Source organism: Melanerpes formicivorus, unplaced genomic scaffold (genome assembly GCF_026170545.1).
Source record: "Melanerpes formicivorus ecotype bairdi unplaced genomic scaffold, bMelFor1.0.p_v2 SCAF_42, whole genome shotgun sequence".
NCBI lineage: Eukaryota > Metazoa > Chordata > Aves > Piciformes > Picidae > Melanerpes > Melanerpes formicivorus.
In genome coordinates this window covers 3,960,841-3,984,567 of record NW_027142394.1, presented here as the reverse complement: position 1 = coordinate 3,984,567, position 23,727 = coordinate 3,960,841, and the positions used below count along the sequence as shown (strand labels likewise).

General features: G+C 41.9%; 1 protein-coding gene across 3 annotated transcripts in view; it reads left to right on the top strand.

The window, feature by feature from the left end:
• The window catches only part of NOL4 (nucleolar protein 4), a 181,327-nt gene that overhangs the window by 137,191 nt on the left and 20,409 nt on the right, over nucleotides 1-23,727 (top strand). For 2 of the 3 annotated variants that reach the window (XM_068158771.1, XM_068158770.1), the window contains exons 8-9: nucleotides 523-714; nucleotides 10,258-10,371. In XM_068158771.1, the coding sequence (XP_068014872.1) occupies nucleotides 523-714; nucleotides 10,258-10,371 (306 nt within the window). The remainder of the gene's footprint in view (nucleotides 1-522; nucleotides 715-10,257; nucleotides 10,372-23,727) is intronic. The other variant, XM_068158772.1, reaches the window with a different exon arrangement.

Below are 23,727 nucleotides of genomic sequence, written 5' to 3'. Positions count from 1 at the left end.
GTATGTGCATGTTCACCCATTGAATGGAAAGGGGCTGTAGCCAGTTTGTCAGAAGACCATTCCAGTGGTCAGCTGTTCTCTTTTTGCTTTCTCAATGTATGTAATTATGCATGAAAACACGAGCAATTGTTCAAACCAAGGAAAAAAAAAAGCGAGAGTCAGTTCAATAAAGCGATTAGCAATCACAGCGTATTGTTAATAATGAAACTTAAGTAGTGCTTATTTCCACAGTCTGTTCTGGTTTAATCTCACAAGTTCTGTATCCTATAGACTCTTCTTTTCTTGTCTTTTTTTTTTTTTTTTGTTTCTCCCCTTCCTTGTTGTTTTTTTTTCTTTGTTAATCAGCCCCCCTCCCCCAATAACCATTTAAAGAACTGTTTGCTTAATATTTCTGGCTTCCCCTTACCAAGCTCTTCAGTGGATAGAAAAAAATGTCTTCCTATCAGTAATCAAGACAGGAAGCTAGGAAGAGAAGAGAGCCGCCCTCCAAACCCATCTCCTCTGTCTCCCTCTTGCCAACAGATGTTTGTCAGGCTGTTTGTAGATGAAAACTTGGACCGAATGGTCCCAATCTCTAAGCAGCCCAAAGAAAAGATCCAGGCTATCATTGACTCATGCAGGCGACAATTCCCTGAGTATCAAGAGCGTGCCAGAAAGCGCATACGTACTTACCTCAAGTCCTGCAGGCGGATGAAAAGAAGTGGTTTTGAGATGGTGAGTTTTGATTTAAAACCCAGCCCTAGTTTCCATCAAAACCCCATATGTAAATCCATGGCACTATTTTGTTTTCATCTTAGTGTCTTTATTTTTTTTTCCTTTCTTTTTTGGTTTGGGTTTTTTTCTTTTGTTCATTTCTTTTCTTTTCGGTAATACCAGGTCAGAGGTTTCTTTTTTTTCCTCTCCTTCATTCTTCCTGAATTGATTCCCTTTGCTCACGGGTTTGAAAATGCTTTGAGACACTGGAGTTCACTAGGTGAACTAGTATGGATGTATAGGAAAAGGAGATTAAAGCAAGGCAGAAGGAGGGAACCGAAATGATGACGAACACAGAGACTTATTTCCTATCGCAGGTTCTAGTTAGAGATTTTTGCCTGGGAAAGTCTTGCAGTAAGACACTTTTTTTCCCCCTTTTTTCATTAAAATTCCTTTCCTACCAGATTGCTGTGAGCTCTGCAAACAGGAGATCCTGCTAGAGAAATGCTATACCCAAGAAAATGCCCAGTGTCGTTACATCACACTGACAACTGAGTCTTTCTTGTACCTTTTAGTCTATTGCTTATCAGCAAGAGTGATTCCTTTGAAACCATCCAGTTGATACACAGGTGTGCAGAGCACATCAAATGGTCTTAAAACACAGGCATCAAGCTGACTGGTTTCGTAATTGTAATGGAACCAAACCTGTGCAAATTGTGATAGTCTACAACTGCCAGTGTTTTCAGACATTAATGTTTTAATACTATTCAGTAGCACAAGCATGGGTAAATTCTGACTCTTCTCACCAATTGGCAGCTTCATGATCTCTAAAAATACTTGCATTGCCAAACCCCAGGAAAATCAGAAGAAATTACTCAGCTACACAACCTTATGTGTGATGTCTTAGCTCTCTCTCTGGCCTTTAGCTCACAGTAAAACCACCTCATCATTACAAATAGATACCATTTAGTGATTAAACATATCATTCTTTCTTTTTGTTTTTTTAATCATCTGCAACCCCATTGATTGCATTACAAAATTACTGGAGATGGTTGAAATTTACTGTTTCTCTCTTTCTCTCTGTCTTTCTCTTTCCTGCAGTCTTTGCAGAAAACCTACGATTTCCATATGCTGTTTAAGATGTTAGTTGACAGTTTTAAGAACAAAACACCATGTGTATTTATAGGGTAACACCACTATTAGATGATGCAAACCCCAGAAAAAACCCAGAGACTAAGTCTTTGTATGTGTTTGTGATTCTAACTGACTGCATGGGTTTATTGAGACATTGGGTTAGCACTGTTTCTGAACAATAGAAATGCAGATGAAGAGAGACAGGTAGAATAAAGGACATCTGTACAGGTGGAAGTGCCAAAGATTGACTGGTGATGTACATGTCAGATTGCATGCCTTCCAAAACAAAAGCAGGAAAACCAGAAAGCAAACACTCTCCACAGTACACTAAGCAGCATTAGATTGCATCTAAATACACTAAGCAGCATTAAAATGCATCTACTCCCTCTGGCTGAAAATAATTCAACAACATCAAGTTCAGCTTCCACAATGTCAAATATTTTTATTTTGCTGTACTTTCAGCTGAAGATCTTTACAGAATTAGGCAATGCTAGGACCTCTCCCCACTGTTCAAATTTCTGGCCTCATTACTGTCATTATTCACACTGATGAGCAGTTATGGAAACTGGCTCAGGTTTTGTCATCTGAAAGACTTGTGCAACTGTTCTGCAATATGAATAAGGGGCTTACAGCCTGACCCATAAGGGCTAGGTTGGCTTGACTTCAGTGCTCATTTGCAAATGTTACTTTCATATGAATAAAGGTTGCTGGATCAAATTTATTCCTGGGAGGGGAAAAAGAGCAGAAATAAGCAGGAGCATGACCCAAGCAGGTGATGTTTCTATTTCAGAAATATTCCCTATTTATATAATGCTCCATAACAGTTTATGATGGCCCTTTATTTCTCTTTAAACAACCAAATGAGCCTCTAAAATATTGACTTTGCTGCCCATGAATGGAAGTGACAAGGCACTGAAGCTCATGCCAAAGATTTCAGCCCTCCTGGGCCTGAAGAGAAATCTGCCCTGCATCCATGTTTGTAGGCAGGAACATGAGCCAAAGAATATCCAAAGTCTTTGGAGGAGCTCCCATTAACTTCCTAGGAGAATAAGTGGCGTTTGATGTTTATGTCTTGAATAATTCTGCAATGTAATATGTATTCATGTGTTGGTTTTAATTATTTGCTGGTTTCTGTATGACTGTATCAGCAGCTCCTGATGATAAGATTTGTAAAACGCTACCATGGACAGAGGCACTTGGCTGTGGGATTATTTTGAATGCACTTGGCATTTTGACAGTGGAAAAGAATCTCTTTCAATAATAACATTTGCTGAAAACAATCACAAAGGGACATGTTGGTGCTAATTTGAATAAGGTGCTACCCTCAAATATAGCAAAACAGGATAATGATCTCCTCGGGAGCAGTAGTGATACTGTTACATTAAATAGGCTGTCACATAATAATCTCCACAGGAGATGTCTTTTGCTATAGACATATTAAACACAATTTTTTTTCACTTTTGTTCAGGCTCAGAATGCTACATTTTGAGCATCTACTTGCAGAAGAGAAAGATTAGTCTCCTACGTGGCGTGTGACAATTCAGACTGTGTGTGGAACGGTGCTGCTATCTACAGCATCAGATTGTAAAGTAAAAAGGAAATGTAAACACTAAGTTAAATCAGTGTAAGGCTGCATGGTACAGATGAAAAAGCATGCCTGAAGCCTGCTTCTGTCAGTTATTTGCCATCTGTAATACAAATGACAGCTCTTGCTGCATAACAGGCCAGTTCTCGCTCTGAGGCAGTGGGAAAGGCTCAGTCTCATGAGTGTTCACATTGTTAATTAATGTGGTTCTCAGTGTTAGTATTTTTAAGAGATTGCATATAGTTATTGTGCTTCTGCTTATGGCAGATAGTTATCTGTGGACTCCAAGGCAGATTGCATGGATTCTTATAAATATTCCTTTGAGGAGGTCTCTTTTTACCTTGGAAATGTTTCCCCCATTTGACTGTTGAGCTTACAGTGCTGCTGTTTCCATTCTGGCACAGCCATATCCTGCAACAGGGCACTGTCAAGGTTTTTCTCTTGATTGTAAGATCCTCCTGTTGTCTCTTGCTTATGGACTATAGACAGTGTTCTCTTAATAAATTCTGTGGCCTTGCTCAGAATCTTTCATTCAGAGGGAAGTTTGTCAAGTCCTTAAGTCCCTGGCTTTTGGATAGGCTCTCTAAGCTGTGCTTCTATCTGAGCTATACGGCAAAAGGAAACTCTTCTTCCTGCACTGTTGTAATATAAAGCTATAATATTATGCATTGGAGAGAAAATGTCAGTCATAAATGGTTTTCATTGTCCAAAGACAAGTTTGCATGTGTCAGAGAAGAGGCACTGCCTGAAGACAGTTCCTCAGTTACATCCCAGAGTTCAGCCCAGCTCCTCCTGTTCTGTCACCAGCTTCAGTAACAAATAACTAAGCTCTGTATCTTTCACTGCTGCTGTCACTTGGTTGTGCCAGTTGGCTGTAAGAGGTGCCTTAGCAATTTGCAACTGTGCATGTTGATGGAGGTGTTTTAAGTGTGTCTAGTGGCTTGGAGTGCTTCTAGATTGTGATTGAGCAACTTCAGTGAGGACTGCTTCCAGAGGGAGGTGTGTCTCCTAAAATCTGCCCTGTTAAGATTTCCCAGGCTAGATGTCTAGGCTCTGGTTTTAAGTTTTGACTTTGGAGATTATTTAGTGAACTTAGTGCTCAATAGTCCAGCACTCTTATGGCTGGAAGGGCCATAAGCATTTTCAGGAAGACGAGGGTCTGTACATCCAAGGCTGCATATCTAACTTGGGATGACTTAAGAAAACTATCACAAGAACAGTTGCATGAAAATCTACAAAGAATAGTAGAGCTGTTGTTCTGTTTCCACTGTACCCCAGGCTCTGCCAGCTGGTCCCTTTCTGAGCATCTCGCTCTTGTTTAGCAGTGGTTAGCTTATATAAGTCTGATGGGCAACCTGGTTGAAAAAAGGCGAAGATACTTTCTGACAAATACTGATGATGATGATGATGATGATGATTATTAATTATTACCATTAGGTCTCACATGTCCTCAGAAAATAATAATAATAATATTCTAGACAGTTTCCCTAAGGCTTTTAAATCCTTTCTTACACCCATGGGGCAGTTAAGTGACTGCCCATGTGATTTTTAAGAACTGCCTTTTAAATCTGTCTCAGATACCTTTACATCTTTCCAATAATGTTTGTAAATCCAGGCAGTTCTGGAAAAGTGACTGGGAGAAGTTACACTTTTTTTTCAGCAACCTTGGAAAATGTGAAGAAGTTAGCTCTGATAAAAGCATGCTAGTTAGGAAAAGGATCAACAGTAAACAATGACAGTGGCCAAACATCAGTGAATGGTTTTTAAAGTGTCTTTATTTCTAGTGATTTCTTTGAATTCGTTGGTAGGTGATACAATAGAGTAACCTCACAGAGCTGCAAGATGGAGCAAAATCTACTAAGCCCCAGACTGTAACAGTGCTGGATGTGAGGAGGAAGTTCTTCACCATGAGAGTGGTGAAGCCCTGGAATGGGTTGTCCAGGGAGGTGGTTGAGGCCCTAACCCTGGAGGTGTTTAAGACCAGGCTGGACAAGGCTCTGGCCAGCCTGATCTAGTGTGGGGTGTCCCTGCCCATGGCAGGGGGGTTGGAACTAGATGATCCTTGTGGTCCCTTCCAACCCTGACTGATACTATGATACTATGAACAAGCACTAAACTGCTAGTTCAGTTGTTCATGTTTTGTTATTCTCTACCAACTAGCAGTGATAAAGGTCCATCCAACAGAGTGCAGTGCTGTACTTCACTCTGTAAACTTAAAAATACTCTGTGGAAAGCTTTCTGAATCCTTTGTGCAGTGTAGGACAGTTCTGTGTCATGCATTTCACTGCATTGCATTTGAAATTAGAACATAGCAGTACTTTAGATTCTGTATAGCAATACAGGAATGATGTGACTGTGCCAAAAAGGGTGGTTTATGTTTCCCATGAAGATACTACAGAGATGCCTCACTTTAAACAGAAGGCCTGATGAGCCTGTGTGCTGTTGGTGTACTGCAAAGGGGTATTTTTCAGTGTATTGGAAGTGCTAGTTTATTTTATATTAAGGAATAAGAGATTGTACTGATAGAGCTAATTTCTAGAGAATCTAGGGCAAGGATTTCACATTTCAAATGATGAAAAATCAGCAACCTTGCAGGACAATTCCATAACTTTGGAAAGGCTGTCGAGAGGCAGAGCTAAAAACCATCAAAGTCATGGAAGCATCTTCATTAGCTTAAATGTTCTTTAAAGCAGACCAAAAGTTATTTGACCCCAAAAAAAGAAGAAGTGTCAGCTAACTTGATTTTTAATGTGAAGAAGTGTAGCTCTCAGTAATTTGTGCCCTCTTCAGAAAGAGATAAGGAGTTGGGTGTAGAAAGTTTCCATATAATTTTGCACAGAAATGATTGCTCTTAGAAAACATGCAGCAGTTCCTGTTCGATATGGTGGTTAAGTGTGCTTGTTGCTTTGTCATTGTTGTCACCTGCAGGCTTTGTGCTGGTCTCAAGAATCAGATTTAAATTACCTTGAAACACAGTTACAAATATGGGAGGACTGATGGAGGTTGGTCATCTCCGTTGGGCTACGGAGGGAATTTCAACCACTTCCTGAATGTCAGTCACCTCAAATGATGTTAAAAGCAGAGGCATTCACTTCAAGTCTATCAGGCTTCCCTTACATCTTCTGTCAAGATGCTCTTCACCTACATTGTGTTAGAGACAGAACAGAAGTTGTGTGTCAGCTGAAGAGACATACAACGCCAAACCGTGAAGCAGTCACACCGTGGCTTCTGTTGTAGCGCAGTCACAAGCAGTGTTGTGTTTCCAAGTAAATATGAAGGAATTCTGTGTTCTGCAGCTGAATGACAGACAGAGGCATGGAGTCTTCTAAGAAGCTCTGTATTAAGCTGTTTACTAGATTCCTTCTAATTTTTATTAGTCTTTTCACCTGGGAGTTACTGGAAGGTTTTCACATGCCTCTTTTCTGTCTGTCGTTGGTTCCAAATGACAGAAACGTTGTCCAGCTGTCCTGGGTTATCAACTTAACTTCTAGTTCTGCCATGGGAATCATTTCTTTTGGTAGACTGAAGCTTAGAGGCTTGCTTCTCCATTGTTTCACCCCTGGGTAGTTCCAGTATAGTTATTTCCTGCTTTACGTCACTGTGAAGTGAAAGAAATAACAGACTGGGGCTGTGAGTGCAATGTATCAAACAACACTAGGTGTGTTCTGAGCAGCTAAAGCTGGCTGGGAATGTTTGCTGATGTTTGGGAGTGTTTGTTTTCCTTTCAGTTTCTGTTACTTTGGCAAAGGTTTTCTCTGTGTTGACATACTTCAGGAAAATGAAACCTGATTTCCAGCTAGTCCAGTGGGCAAGTTGTGCATCCAGAGATTATGAGGGCAAACTGGGAGCCTTTGGAAATAAGGACTCCTTAGCTCCCACATCTCTTACTGTAGTTCCAGAGACACAGGAACCAGCTCTCAGCTCTGCATAGGAGAGGCTGGGAACCTACAAAATGATGGTTTGGCTGAGATCTTCAGGCTGCCTTCTGCAGAATTCAGTGATGTTGCTTTTGCTGCGTTTCCCAAGGCCTTAGTGTCAGAACCCTACAAGGACTGGAATGCTTGAGCTTCTAGCAGAAGTGATTTTATAGTTGGTAGCTGCGACATCATGAATAATCAGATCATGAATAATCAGAAGTATAGGAGATGAGGAGGTTAAGCTAAGCCAGAAGGGGCCTTTGAGCTTAGAAGATGGGGCTATTAATTCAGTTTATTTAGAAACATCTTTTTAAACAGTGGTTATTTCAAAGCAATTTTTCCTCTTTAGGCAAGGCTTCTCAAAATTTGTCTTTTTGGCATTTCACAGATATGGCATTTCATGGAACAGAAAATCCTCTCTGTAACAGCTCTGCTTTTACTGACAGAGGACTGTGTTCATCTTCTCAGTTAATGCCAGACTAGTGCTCTGCCTGAGTTGATAGAGCCCAAACCTTAATCAAATGATTTTTCTCCTGTGCTTTGTTGCAGTATTTTACTCCCCAAGCGACTCAGCCATGCATTCATTATATTCTCCCTCAGGTTCCTGCTAGATAGTTCTTGATATGAACATATCAACAGCCATCTGCAGTGATGAGTGAGAGAAATTATGGGTTAACACATATTTCAAGAGGAAGATACTCCATTACCTGGAGATTTCCTCATTTGTGCAGATATTAACTCTGAGTTCAATATTTCAACAGTGAATACATAACCACTGCACTCCTTTTCAGAGAGAAGTACATGACTCCTTTATTCATATATATATATGTATTTTTTGGGGGGGTACCTCTTTATTTTTTTATTTTATCAAAAACACTTCAGTAAACCTCTCCCATAAAGAAATAAGCTGAGGGAACCTGGGTTCATGGCACTTTTTGATCAGAACATCCATTTCTGGGCTCATATGTCACCCTCTAACGATCCATTGCTGTGTAGATATGGTTCTAGCTTTAATTAAAAGCTGAGCTGGAGGAACTTTCTGGGTGTTTACTCACTATTTTTTCAAGTTCACTCTGTGGCCTATGCTAAAGGATCACACTTGAGACTTCCATCACACCTAAACCAGTGGCATGTTCAGTGATACTTGGACACCTAACAGGTGGGGGGATTTAGTGTGGTTAATTGATGCAAAAACCAAATCCAGAGTACCAGAACCATTCTAGGGAGGCAGAATAATAAGCATAACACTGTCAGTGAAACCTTCCCTCAAAGACTGACTCCCTTCTCTGGAGCTCTGAGGGAGGTGTCTGCTGGTACTGTAATGCTGTAAGGACACCAGGGTTTAACATTGGTGTTCCTCATCTCTTAGGCTGAGATATTTTCAGAACTGGAAAAGAGTCCAATAGTTGGTTCCATCAAATCAATCCAAGTATACTTTATTGTGGTGTGGCAGGCTCTGATGGTCTGCTGTTATGCTGATGTCAGGGAGTTTGTTCTTGTCTTTGAGGGGAGAAATAAACCTATTCCACTAGCGAGGGAGACCCATAAATCCCTGCCTGTCTCTAAAAGCTAGTTTGGCTTCTGGTCCCAGGCAAATTGTGGTCCTGTGCATTAGAGAAAGTACAGTGTCAGATTAAAGATTGGTGTTCTGCAGAGCACATCCAAGATCTCTAAATGGACTTTAATTTTTTAAGGTAAAAAATGTAATGCTAGTAGTTACTGGCTCCTCATTTTCTTTAACCTAATGAAAGAGCTGAGCCAATATAATGAATCTGTTCTGAGGTTGTCTAAGAACTGAATGGAAATACTTCAAGACTTGCTTCCAAAAACAGCCAAAGGCAAACAGAAAAACCACCCCAACATATGGACAGTTTCTCAGTAGGTATAAATTTACACAGAACTTCTGAGTTCAGTGGAGCTTTGAAAATGTATGGAAGTTCAGAACTTTGTTCAAGACATTGCAGCCTGTGGAATGAGTTTATGTGTATATGAGTAGCTGTGTTGTTACCCCACTTTATTTTCTTGGTAGCCCAGATATATCTTTGTGTAACAATGATTTGTTTTATTGTGAGTGAGCTTCCTCCTCCAGAAAGACTGTTTTGCATGTAATCAGGAAAAAGAGGTGTGTAAAATACTCTTCATCGTGAAATGGTGGGGAAGATCATCCTGGAGTTCATGACCCACAGGAGAGATAAAAGGGTTTCAGCATTTTCTTGTTTGGGGGGGGGATTCATTGAACCTTTAACCTAAACCATGGAAGTGCTATGAAGTTAGGAATGAGAGGTTCTGAATCAGAAAAATGAACCCTATGTAGTGGAACCACACAATGCCTATGATGTAATCAAAAGAAAACCAGATGATTGTCTTAGTCATTTTAATCACATCAGTCATGTTGCAGCAAGGGATGCAAAATATTCACATACTACAAACTGAGACTGCTCTGCAATGTTCTGACAATCTGTTATGTTTTGAGTGATGTTTCAGCCCTATCACTTGGGGTTTTTTTTTGTTTTGGTTTGGTTTCTTTTATGGCTATAAAAAACCACTACTCATCTCTGTCACATGCTGTACAAGATAAAAAGCCTTTCAGTTTTCTTAACAAGAATCAGACGGCCAGGGTGCTGCTGGAACACAGAGAATATGCCACTGTCTGTTCAAAGTACAGCTTTATGAGCCAGACTAAACACACTGGACAATAGAGCTGTGGGGGGAAAAGGGCTTCTTCGTGGCTCTATGGATCAGCTGCAGCTTTAAGATCTAACTAGTTTCATTTTTCATCTTTACAAGTTCCATTTCCCTGTTTTGTTGGTATAAACTGCATCTCAATGAGCGGACTTGCCTGCCTCGCTGCTGGTATTGTGTGCTTTGGAACAGGGGAGCGTGGATGACGCGAGAAATAATCTCTGTCTGTCTTTTTTTCTCTCATAGTCACGACCTATTCCCTCACACCTTACTTCAGCAGTTGCAGAGAGTATCCTGGCTTCCGCCTGCGAGAGTGAAAGCAGAAATGCTGCCAAAAGGATGCGGCTGGATAGACAGCAGGTACTGTGTGGTGGGGGGGCTGCCACATCCCTGTTTACAAGTGCACTCACGAGGATGCTGTGCAGAAGGGGGGAGCAATCTCTTGCACGTTGCTTGCTGGCAAGAGCAATTAAAATACAAAAGGTGGAGTTCCTTGAGTGAGTTCACGAGCATGTCTGTCTCTGTTTACATAAGCTGTATGAGGTTGTCTAGGGTATTTACCAGTCCAGCTGGATAAAGCTGTATGTTTGCTTTGCAAGGGCTGTAGATTTGGAGGGCATTGTGTGTAATCTGCATACTCAAATTAAAAGGAGCAGAGCATACTGTAGATGCAATTTCCATAAATAACAGAAATGGTGCATGTGTCCATGAGTCAGTGTGTTTATCTGTGCACATCCTCTCTTTCAGAATGTGCATGCCTTTGTGAATGTGAGGTGAAGCAGTGTAAGTTTCTGAAAATACCTATGTGCCTGAAACACAAAAGTTGTCGTGGTCTCTAGCAAAAGGCTGTCAGTTTTTTAGTGAGTTTTTAAAGCTTCTACCAGCATTCATTTTCTGTAGTTATTGCCCTGTTGTAGTGCACGTTAGGATTTCCTGGGTTGTAATTTGCTGAGGATTGTGTGTGCTTTCAATTTTTAAAGATCAAGCTGGTAGCTCATGCCTGTCTTTGATTATTTACTTGCTCCACAGATACAGAGAATGCCTCACATTCTTACTGCAAGGACTGTTATGCTCTGTTTTACCTCAGAGCCAATATCTCACCTGTCCCTAAGTATGTCTCTGTCATGGCAGATGAGCCTTTTTTTGTAGCCAAGAACATTTCTAAAAGACCATTTTGGTTTTATAAATAGTCCATTGAGTTCTTTCAGGTCATGCCCTAACAATAAATATTTCCTAACTGAATAATTATTTCCTACTATTATCCCTAGAACATTGATAATTTAGGATCTGAGAGTGGATATTGCTATTTCTTTTTGCCCTTACCTTTTTTTTTGCTAGTTATTTGCATTACTGAGGTACATTAGCCTTGAGACTTATAAATCACATGGGGTGTGTTGGGGGTTGGGCTAGATGACCTTTGAGAGTTCTTTCCAACCCAGACCATTCTGTGATTCTATGATTAAAGCACTGCAGTGTTAAGTATGGCTTAGTTGAGAAGTTTTCAGGTTGTGCAGGTTTTCTATTCTCTGTATTCTCTGATTTTTCAGTAGCAATTGCAAAACAAACCCCAAAACACCCAAACATGAAAAAAACCCCAACAAACCAAAGTACACCAAGACTATAAAGGTGATGTGCTTTACCCCAAGAAGAACTGGAAAAGATTTATGCAAGCAGTAATTACTGCCCTGCACAAAACTAGTGGCTCAATATCTTGGTCCTGCCAGGGTGAGGCAAAATTGTGGAGGATTTTGAGAGAAAGCAGCAATAATTTCCAGGGAGCCAGAGAAACAAAACTATTGAAACAAAACCAGATTTTATGGAAACCAAACCAGTTTTTAAACTGCAGACAGAACTCTGTGTTATTACTATTACAGAAGGCTTTAGCAATAGTTATTGTTGAGGGGAGAAGTATTTCACAGAATTGTCAGGGTTGGAAGGGACCCCTAGGATCATCTAGTTCCAACCCCACTGCCACGGGCAGGGACACCCTCCCCTAGATCATTTCATTACTTTGCATTGCAGAGTTAAAAAATCTGTAGGCAGAAGGGCTCCAAACCGCTCGTCTTAGTTACAAGTGTGATATTAAAGTAGCAAAGCTGCCTGGGAAGAGCAGGTGCTGGGTTCTGCTTCCTTCAGCTCTGTCCTGTTCCTGGCAATGAGTCCTGGGAACGCTCTGGAGACAGTTGCAAACAGCACCAGCCGTTTGACTCAGCAAGCAGTAAATTAGCTGGATGGGAGCACTTCTGTGCCTGCAAAACTATTTGTGAATTCAGGATAGATTTGCTAAATAGTTTTGGCTGGGGAAAGAAAAGATGTGTTAGGTAGGTTCATAAAACTTACAGTGAGAAATTTACCCTGCAGAGTGCAATAGTTAAGTCGTATTAGAGAAGTAGAAACCTTGGTTCTAGCCCCAGTTCTGCTGTAATTTAATTATTTATTCCAAGGATGTGACATTCACAAAGTAGTCTGAGAGCAAGGCATGCCAGAATATTTCTGAGTGGAGTAGCAATATTCAGTGTGAAGCAGTTGCACTGAAGTGGAGGTTCTGGACTACTATCAACAAGGGAATTATGACACTAAGCAGAGCTAAATTACAGCACATTTTTCATGTATTGATTATGTATGGTGAACAGGATTACTTCTTTTGTTGTGTCCTTCACTTTACAAAGCAAATTGTGACTTAGTTGGGCAAAAGAAGTTAGATAAACAGAAAAATCCTGTCACAGTATCACAGTATCACTTAGGTTGGAAAGGACCTCGAGGATCATCGAGTCCAACCTATCAACGCAGACCCCATGACTAGACCATGGCACCAAGTGCCACGTCCAATCTCCCCTTGAACGCCTCCAGGGCGTTCACTACTGTCCTGGGCAGTGAACAGATGTTGGGATGTCTGTTAATGTGGGCTGCTGCTGCAGAGGCCTCAGTCCTATGGGCTCTACATGCTGTCAATCACAAAACTGAAGTCTTGTTTTAAGAGCTTTGCCACTATGAGTCTGTGCTTCTTCTGAACAGGTGTATGTGTGGCATAGGTTATATAAAACCTCATCTTAAAACAGTCCTGGAGCAACACTGGGCTATGGTGCACTGTGGATGCAATCCACCAGTGGAGGAGGGTTGTCTTGTTACTGTCCTCTTTGAAATAGAGACCAGTGGAAATTCTTCAAGGGAAGAGATAGGAGGAAATAGCAGTTTATGTTCCTCAGTTTGTGAGGGGACCTGCCCCTTTATTTTTGCTAGGGAAGATGGAAGAGTGAAATCTTTCTTTGGAAATGCGAGCAAGATTGACACTAGGAAAAAAAATGCCTTCACCTTTATCTGGAAACAGTTTATATCACAGCTGACTTTCATTTTGTCCTTTAGTTGGTTAGAATTCAATCTCTTTGCATGCTGCCATGTTGCAAAATTTATGAATGAGCATTTTTCTTCTAATTGGAAGAAGGCATTTGCTGGCAATCAAGACAAAATGTGAGCTCCTGGGAGCAAGGAGGGAGGACGACTGTGGGAAAGCAGGAAAAGAACTGAATCACTGAATACTGTGTCTGTAGATGTGCCTGAACCTTTGTGTGGACTTGTCACATATAGTTAGCCAGATCATTTAGAAAATTGATGTAGCTTCATTCTCTTCATGTTGATTTGTACCAGCTAGGAATCTGGACCTTTGAGAATTCAATTTTGTATTTGTAGATAGGAGCATGGTGGTCACATAGGCCTGCCAAGGCACTGGACTGGGTTTCCTCCTGTATTCAGTCCATGTTCTTTTAGCAATCTGACCTGGATTTCAGTGAGTAATGTCATGGAAGGGCTATCATAGCATGCAGAGCTTTTTGGTCAGTCAAAGGAGTGAACTACTTACACTCCTTTCATCCTTATGCCCTGAATAATCGGACATGCAGCGTGTGATTCTTTTGTAGTTACACAGCGAATGAAAAGCTGAGCCCAAAGAGAGCTTAAGCTCAGAGGAAGATGAAAATTATCTTGTATATCTTCCAGCTTAGCAAAGGCATTTCTCAGCCAGAGCTGGTGCATTTTAAATTAGGGGAAGCTTCACAGAGTGCTTGTCAGTCAGTATTTTATGGAATGTGCATGCTAAGGAAAAGGGTTTCTGCATTTTGTGGGGTTTAAAATGTAAATGTAAAGGGTACAGTTTCTTTTCATTCCAGAGATTAACTGAAGGTAATGAGCCAGACAACTTTCTAGCCTGCCAAAGGTCCTCATACCTTCACTGCCTGGACACCAGAATAATTCTTCTCTTGTAAAATTCGTAATTTCTTTACTTTTATTTAGTTCTACTCTTATTTATCACTACCTGCAAGGCAAGTGGGAGGTAATACAGTGAATCTATTAGGAAATGTGCATGGGAGACCCTTTCCCTTCCACTGAACAAACCAGCTATGTGCAGACTTACTTTAATTCTTCATTTGGAGATGGTTGCAAGACTACTTTGCAATTCTAAGAGTATTGCTTCATCTCTTTCTCTGCTTTGATTGTTTTCATTCTCTGCTTAGGCAGCAAATGTATAAAATGTATATAAATGTGTGTATAAATGTATAAAAATGGTAAAACTGCTGATTAAAAAGATATTTACAGCTGTGAGGTAAGATGCCTGGAGCACATGACCTGTGAGGAGAGAGCTGGGGTTGTTCAGCTTAGAAAAGAGGAGGCTGAGGGGAAACCTCATTGCTCTCTACAACTACTGGAAGGGAGGTTGGAGTGAGAAGGGAACTAGCCTCTTCTCCTTGATGACAAGTGACAGGTTTAGAGGAAACTGGGATGTTTAGGCTGGGTGTAAGGAAATATTTCATCACTGAAAGGGTTATCAAACATTGGAATGGACTGTCCAGGGCAAGGGTGGAGTCACCATCCCTGGAGGTGTTCAAGTGGCCTGTGAGTCTGGTGCTTAGGGACATGGTTTAGTGTTGACCCTTCACTGCTGAGCTACAGGTTGGACTGGATGATCATCTAAGTCTCTTCCAACTCAATATGTTCTGTGATTAGGATGAACATGCAGGTTGTGTTTCTGAGTCTTGTGGAAGCCACCAGTTTCTATAGAATAGAATAGAGTGGAATGGAATGGAATGAAATGGAATGGAATAGAATGGAATAGAATAGAATAGAATAGAATAGAATAGAATAGAATAGAATAGAATAGAATAGAATAGAATAGAATAGAATAGAATAGAATAGACCAGACCAGGTTTGAAGAGACCTTCAAGATCATCGTGTCCAACCTATCATCCAACACTACCCAACCAACTAAACCATGCAACCAAGCACCCTGTCAAGTCTCCTCCTGAACACCTCCAGTGATGGCGACTCCACCACCTCCCTGGGCAGTCCATTCCAATGGGCAATCACTCTCTCTCTGTAAAACTTCCTCCTGACCTCCAACCTGAATCTCCCCTGGTGCAGCCTGAGACTGTGTCCTCTTGTTCCGGCGCTGGCTGCCTGGGAGAAGAGACCAACCTCTGCCTGCCTACAACCCCCCTTCAGGTAATTGTAGAGAGCAATGAGGTCACCCCTGAGTCTCCTCTTCTCCAGGCTAAGCAGCCCTAGCTCCCTCAGCCTCTCCTCATAGGGCTTCTGCTCCAAGCCCCTCACCAACTTTGGGCTAAGCTCCATAAAAAAACCTGAAATCCTTGATTATCTGAGTTTTGGAGTAGATGAGCAGGTTTATGCACAGTGATGCTATGAGGCAGTTCTTTGTGATAGACACAAAGCATTTTTAAGGAAGCCTGTGATTTGTAACCAGGCAAATTAAATACCAATGATCACCATGGTGGAGTGGAAGATAGCATTGAACCCCTAAGGAAGAAAATTTAATGATGCCAGGTTTACACTGAAACATAAATGGACATAAATTTGTAAAGAGGCACTTTAAACACATTCTTCACTCCCCATCCTAGTTTGGGGGCTAAAAGGAAGGCAAATCTGAGGTTTTCAGGGCTTTAGTAGCATGTGAATAGGGAGTTAGGATTATCTTAACAATTAGTAATTTTAACAATATTGCTTTTAGCTGTTAGAGGAGTAGGTGGCTATTAGGTTTCTGCAAAGCAATTATGGCCTAGAGACATGTGCTGGGAGCTGACCTGACATTTGCCTTTGGATAGTTGTCATAGCAGCAACCTGAATAGAGCAGCTTGATACAAATGCTGGTTGCAGACTGGCTACAGGTTCTGTGCTAATGCAATACGTCTGAATATTGATACATGTGCACGTGCACTGTCACTTGGAAATCACCAAGACTCTGTTTCCTTCCATCTATATCTAAGTCCTAAATGTTTATCGTTAAAGAAACTGAGGTTGGTAAGGAGGTGTTAATGATCTGCCTCCATACAACTTCTGGTGCCTTTGCTCTGCATGTGAAAGCCTGGAATGTGTTGTCCAGGGAGGAGGTGGTCGAGGCCCCGTCCCTGGGGGTGTTTAAGAGCAGGCTGGATGAGGCTCTGTCCAGCCTGATCTAGTGTGGGGTGTCCCTGCCCGTGGCAGGGGGGTTGGAACTAGATGATCCTTGCGGTCCCTTCCAACCCTAAATGAAACTATGAAACTATGAAACTATGTAGCAAGAGGGTTGACCTAAACAAAGGCTCCTCAAGCACAGTTTTATTAGCAAAAAACCCCAACAATAACATGTCTGGCTGTTGTAGACTAGGAGCAGTCTGTGTCTCGATTAAGAAGGAAGGAAATTACTGGTGGGCAAATGACAGGTAATTGCAAAACTGTTTGGGGAGAAATGAATCACAAATATGAATTTCATTGAGGGCATGGAGCTCCATTGCAGGATCACTGTATCTGGCTTTCAGCAGTGCTGGGGAAGACACCTTTAAAACTTCGTCTTTCGAGGACAGATAATTTGTGTTTCAGTTGTCTCACTAATGCAGAGCTTCTAAATCTTGACAGTGACCAATTATTTCCTATATTACCCTTCAGACAGCAGGAAAGAAGGAGGGAGGGTACATATTTGTGTCCCTGTATGCATGTTGTTGTTTTCTTTCTTGCTCAATGTGTACTGCAGCTTCCAGGAGGAAACAAATGATAGGGTTCTTAAATGCTCTGTTCATTCTGTTGTTTATAGTCTGTATCAAGGGCAAATTTGGACAATATTGGTTACAGAATAGGTGTTATGCAAAAATATCTCCCAGTGGGCACTGGAGAATGCCCTGCTGAGGCTGTGCTTCTGTGGCAGGAAGCTGCAAATTCAGAGGGAGTGTGAAGAAGCAGTTTTGTTCAGGGAGATGGACTCTTGGCTGTAGCTATTCAGTACACAGGAAAACCACATCAATGATGTGCCCTTGTTAGAGGTGGAGGAGAAGCATCAGGAAGTCCCTTCCTGTTGGGTTTCACAGCCTAATTTTCTCTGGAGGATGGGAAAGAAAAGACACTTGGTCCATGCTGACAAGAGGCAGCAGTGCGGCAGGATGGGGCCATGGCCTCTCTCTGGTGTGTATGTGTATCACACCTGGAAAACCCCACCTCAAAGTGATTTTCACTTCAGAATGGGAGGCTTGCAGAGTCCTAGGTAATAGAAAAGGGCAAAGGGACCTAAAGATTATTTTACTCCTGAGCTGGTGTTTGGTTTGCTTTTGTGGTTCCAAATCATAAGCTTTAACCACCGAGGCACAAAACGTTATGCAGGCACCGTTTAGCTGCTTGTGGATTATTGTCAAGAGATCAAATTATGTCCTGGTGTTGGGAAACTTAGCTTCCTGTCCAGAATGCGCTGGTCGTATTGTCAGGGGGAAGAAAATAAGTGGCATGCCTTGTCATTTTAAATCCTGCTGCCTTTCAAGTCAGTGGCAAAATTCCTGATTTCAGCAGTGCTGGGTAGGGTTCTGTCATTAGCAGATGCAGCTGGAGGAACTGCTGAGTAGCACAGGGCGTTCCCCCCTCGCCCCCGCCGTGCTCCAGCCCAACCTACATTAAATTTGCTACGTGTGTTGGAAAGGCATAATGTGCAAGGCATGCAATTGCAAACAATTTCATGCCTGGGATTTACAGTGAGGCCCTAAGGTGAGCAGCTAATTTTTCACTTCAACACAGAGATCGTTAAATTAGAAAATGCTTTATTTTTCCAGGCTCTTCGTGCTGAGCATATATGGTTGAGTCTCTGGAACGTGTCCAGAGAAGGGCAACAAAGCTGGGGAGGGGTTTGGAGCACAAGCCCTATGAGGAGAGGCTGAGGGAGCTGGGGTTGCTTAGCCTGGAGAAGAGGAGGCTCAGGGGAGACCTTCTTGCTCTCTACAACTACCTGAAGGGAGGTTGTAGCCAGGAGAGGGTTGGTCTCTTCTCCCAGGCAACCAGCACCAGAACACGAGGACACAGTCTCAAGCTGCTCCAGGGGAGTTTTAGGCTGGATGTTAGGAAGAAGTTCTTCATAGAAAGAGAGATTGGCCATTGGAATGGGCTGGCCAGGGAGGTGGTGGAGTCACCATCACTGGAGGTATTCAGGAAGAGACTTGACGGGGTGCTTGGTTGCATGGTTTAGTTGATTAGATGGTGTTGGGTGATGGGTTGGACTCGATGATCTCAAAGGTCTCTTCCAACCTGGTCTATTCTATTCTATTCTATTCTATTCTATTCTATTCTATTCTATTCTATTCTATTCTATTCTATTCTATTCTATTCTATTCTATTCTATCCTGTCCTGTCCTATCCTATCCTATCCTATCCTATCCTATCCTATCCTATCCTATCCTATCCTGTTGTATCCTATCCTATCCTATCCTATCCTATCCTATCCTATCCTATCCTATCCTATCCTATCCTATCCTATTCTTGTTGAATTTCAGCAGCTGATTTCAGAGAACACTTCCAACACCCTGACCTGCGAAAAGGTCTTGAATGTGAAGTAAAATTGATGCCAATGTAAGGTTTCTGTTTTGGAGGTTGGTTGATAAAGCTGAAGGCTCAGAAATGGAGTGTTGAGCTGTTTGTTGAACAGGCACCACAGCACAGGCAGGGTATAATTTCTGGTGAATAAATCCCTGTTACTGTGCAGGGCTTGGGCCAGTTTAGTGAAATCAATGAACACCCAATGTGCATGTGCAAGAGTGGAGTATTTTGGTTTTGACTGATGAATTAGCAAATGTAAAAGACCCTTTAAATCCTAAATTACCCCCAAATTCCAAGTATCAGCTGCACAGTGGATTCAGATGTATTCATTGCTATGGAACAGTGCAGCTCTCCGTGCAGAAAATGTATGTAGAAATGTACACACAAACTGCTTATGTTTGGTAGCAGGAACATATTTGTGATTCAACAACTGGCTTGATGTCCCTAAACTAAATTTAGAAACATATTTTTCCACGAAAAAAAAATTCTAAAATATAATAAGCCATGGGAGCAGGAGCTGAGAGCACTGCCTGGGAGCAGCACCAGCTGCTAAAGAAGCTAGGCACAGGGCAAGGCAGCCAAACAGGCTGTGGCCAGCAGCCCAGGCATTGTGCCAGAAGAATCCTCCCCTGAAATGAGAATATTTGGTGAACAGATTTGTACTGCAGTGCACAAATTTCATGCTTATTACTCATGGTATTTTGTATTAAGCTTCAGTTTTACTGTCTCCATTAATGAAGCAAATCAGAAAGTGCATCCTCCAAAGGCTGGTTAAAGTTCATCTCTTTGTTTCTTCCAGTGGCTTATGCTGCTCTGGTTTGGTGACTCTGAAATCAAAAGGCCATGCCCCAAAGCATCACTTCTTATCCACTGAAGCTTTTAAAATACAGTACTGAAGCTAAAGGGTGTGCACCAAGTCCTGTCACAAATTTAGAGCAGGTCTTCAGAAGCAAAACATTTTCTTTCTGCTAAATAGTGTGAGACAGGTTGGGAAGGTCAAGAGTTGGTTTAAATACCTTTTAATTTTAAAAGTTTTTTTTTTCCCCCCAACTGTAAAAGTCAAGTTGTACCTGGGGCACTGTTCAAAACCAGACATCCTGCATTGAATTCACAGGAAGTGTTTTGATTTTCCCAAGATTTAACACAGGTTTGAAATAAAGCAAGCATCAATCAAATGCATCAAACACAGGCTGATATCTGAGCCAGGTGTTAAAAGCATGAACCAGTTATATGTCCATGCAAAAAAGTAATTCCTCACTCTCTAACAGGTAAGAAAAAAGGCTTTTAAAAGGCAGCTAGTTGTAACTCCTGCTGGAATTTACCTGTGGCAGAGCCACCATACTGTAAATATGGCAATAGGCTAGAATCTCCAGTACATGTGAGGCTTTTTGTCTTCCCTTTCCAAAGCAGAACACACAGGCATTATTACATAGGTGAAACTTAGCAAGCTGATTCAGCACTGACCACAAATCCTTCATGTCTAGGCTGTCATCTTCTGTATCTTAGTGTATCTATCTGTATGAATGAAGAATCTAAATGAAGAATTTCATGTAGAATCTAATATCAAGTGGTTTTGTCCAGTCCTCCTGCCACATACTCCAATAGATGCAATATTTTTAAGTGTGGGTGTTGTAGTGTGATGGTTTAACCCACCCACCCCCACCCTTTTGTAAAGGCACAGCCTAAACTGTCACAATGGGGCAGAAGAGAAATAGGAAGAAGCGCTTCAGAGTGCAAATCATACCCCATATTTTTCCAGTAAGACCTTATTCAGTGGCTGCATCTCCATACCCCAGAGCTAGCAGGTGTATGGAAAGCTGTTTTGTGTCAAGAAAAGATGCTGTCAGTGGTGGGAGTAATACCAGTTGTAATGCAGTAGATGAAGAGACCTTTAGTGGGAGGTTTAATTGTGTTGACCGTGATGATATTGTAGTAATAAATCTGCAAAGCTGGCACAAGCACCGCTCTGCTACTCCCACACACTTTCCCCTGCACACTCCCTAAACATTTGATTTGTGAGTTTAAAAATGGTCTCTGTTGGTGCTCTGGTGCCACAGTCCTGCGCTGAGGCTCATCCATCCCAGCTGAAAGTGCTGCTCACTGTGGTCACTAAAAATCGGCATGGTGGCAAGGGGAACCGAAATGTCCCTCCCTGTAGGAGTGCCTTGCTGAGATAATTTATTGAGGACAGTGCAGATAAGTGTGAGAAATGCAGAGGAAAAAACCCACCTTGATTGTGATCTTAAAAGTGGAGCTGCCTGAGGCATAGCAAGGCTTGTTCTGAATGAGAGGAGCACACGGCAAAGGAGGGATTGCTCTCACTTTGCATTCACCTGCTACACCTTTGTCAGCGCACATCAGTTCCAGGAATACATTGATTTGTTCAGCCCCCTTACCTGCAGGCAAAACTGCTCTTGGGATGGGAAAAGACGACATTGTTTCCTTGCAGTTGATGTTGTTTCTGTGTGGAAGAAAGGTCAGACATTCAGACTCCTCCATTTGTACTGCCTGTCAATGAGGAAGCAGCAGAAATGATCAGTAGCCATGTTCTTTTGCAAGGTGCTGGCCTCTGCAAAGGAATTGGCTTTGAAAGGGCTGGAAGGGGTGTGCAGCAGCATAAGAACAAAGATGACACAACCTGGACTTCATTGCCACTGAGGTTTTGCCTTTATTTTATTTTGATTTTCAGCTAATCCAATATCAGCAGGGGCATCCTTGGCCCTGGAGTTCATTATGCAGTGCTTCACTTCTGGAATCAGGCAGCTACCAGATGAGCTGTCTCAGGAAAAGGCTTAGCAAGGTCAGGTCCTGTGGTTCTGAGCCATGAGAGATACATGGAGGTGGCACAGGCAAGGAAAGAATCCTTTCCTGTTCTCTCTCTGACCCTGTCTTCTGTGGCACACTGAAGAAGTCAGTGATGCAGTCTCCCAAGAGAAATTATTTCCTTTGAAGGAGAATGTTGGCTGAGAGTGAGTGGAGAGGTGCACATAGAGATGGGCAATCTTAAAGGTGCCTACTGAAAGAAGGCTTAGGTCAGTACATTATCTTAGGGTGCAAGGCAAGGGCCATGCTGTGCTTTTCTTTTGGTCAGAATGAAAATCTGCCTTTGTTTCCTGCCTGCCCTGAGAGAAAGAAATTCTGTATGAGGCCTGATCCTGACAAATGTCTGAATGTTAGGAAGAAGTTCTATACAGAGAGAGTGATTGCCCATTGGAATGGGCTGCCCAAGGAGGTGGTGGAGTCGCCGTCATTGGAGGTGTTCAGGAGGAGACTTGATGGGGTGCTTGGTGCCATGGGTTAGTTGTTTAGGTGGGTTGGATTGGTTGATAGGTTGGACGCGATGATCTTGAAGGTCTCTTCCAACCTGGTCTATTCTATTCTATTCTATTCTATTCTATTCTATTCTATTCTATTCTATTCTATTCTATTCTATTCCATTCCATTCCATTCCATTCCATTCCATTCCATTCTATTCTATTCCATTCCATTCCATTCTATTCTATTCTAAATCTCTCTGCTGGTATAATGAGGAGGAGCAAAAGTTCCATCTGCTCCTCTGGTGTTCCTCTGTAAAGGAGAAAATGGTGGTCCTGAAGACTTTCCTGCTGTTTGCACGGCACCTTTGTTCTTTTCTCTGAATTTGCACCACTTCTCCTGAGAAATGTCACATGTGTTTTGTGAAACACACCGTGGCTGTTTAGGTGTTTTGCCCAAACTCAAAGCCACTGCCACAATTCAAGCTGGGTCAAGTCCTGCCTCTTACATGCCTGTAGCTGTTTGTCAGCTGGGGCCGGCCATCACTGGACACATTATTTCAAACTGCACTGAGGAAGTTTTCACTGTGTGTATACTTCAGTGCACTGTGCACTTGTTTTGTAGGGTGAGACAACTTCCAATTAGTAGGGATGAAACCATTGGGGATGAAATTTTTTCATATGTTAAAATTCTCTAGAAAAAATGAAGAGCATGACTATGTCCAGTACATCTTAGGAAACAGCTTGTGAAGGGTGATAACTGCAACCTGAGACAAGAGGTGGTGGAGTTGCCATCATTGAGGGTGTTTAGGAGGAGACTTGATGGGGTCCTTGGTTGCATGGTTTAGTTGATTAGATGGTCTTGGGTGATGGGTTGGACACAATGATCTTGAAGGTCTCTTCCAACCTGGTCTATTCTATTCTATTCTATTCTATTCTATTCTATTCTATTCTATTCTATTCTATTCTATTCTATTCTATTCTATTCTATTCTATTCTATTCTATTCTATTCTATTCTATTCCATTCCATTCCATTCCATTCCATTCCATTCCACTCCACTCCACTCCACTCCATTCCATTCCATTCCATTAACAGCAGGAGCTATAGATGAAGTTAACATGCAGGACACTTTTCCATCATCAGTCTACCTCAAATGGGATTGCTACATGGAGTTACACTTTTTAACATTCCTTTTTCCCTGATGGAAAAAACCACTCCAGGGAAAGTACAGGCAAAATTCAGCTATCTAGAACCTCACTAAAGAACAGTGTGTTTATCTCAAACACCACAGCAAAAGATAAATGCTATCCTTATCCATTTGGACAGAGAGAGACATGGCCCTCTAGAAGAACTCATTTTCTCTTTCCCCAGTAAGTTTGCATCAGACTTATCTAAACTGTAGGAATAGCTCATCCACGTGTCCATGGCCAAGCAGCAGCACTGGTGACCTCCAAAAGCTTATGGTACTCTTTTGCTATCACAGTGGATAATGAACTGGCCAAATCTGACAGGCTATGAAAAATGATCCCTCTGCTTTGCTATTACTCTAACAAAAGTGATTCTCCAACAGCTCCAGCCACACGAGCACCTCTTCAATTTGCAGGTGAAGTGGCAGTGGTGAAAAACAA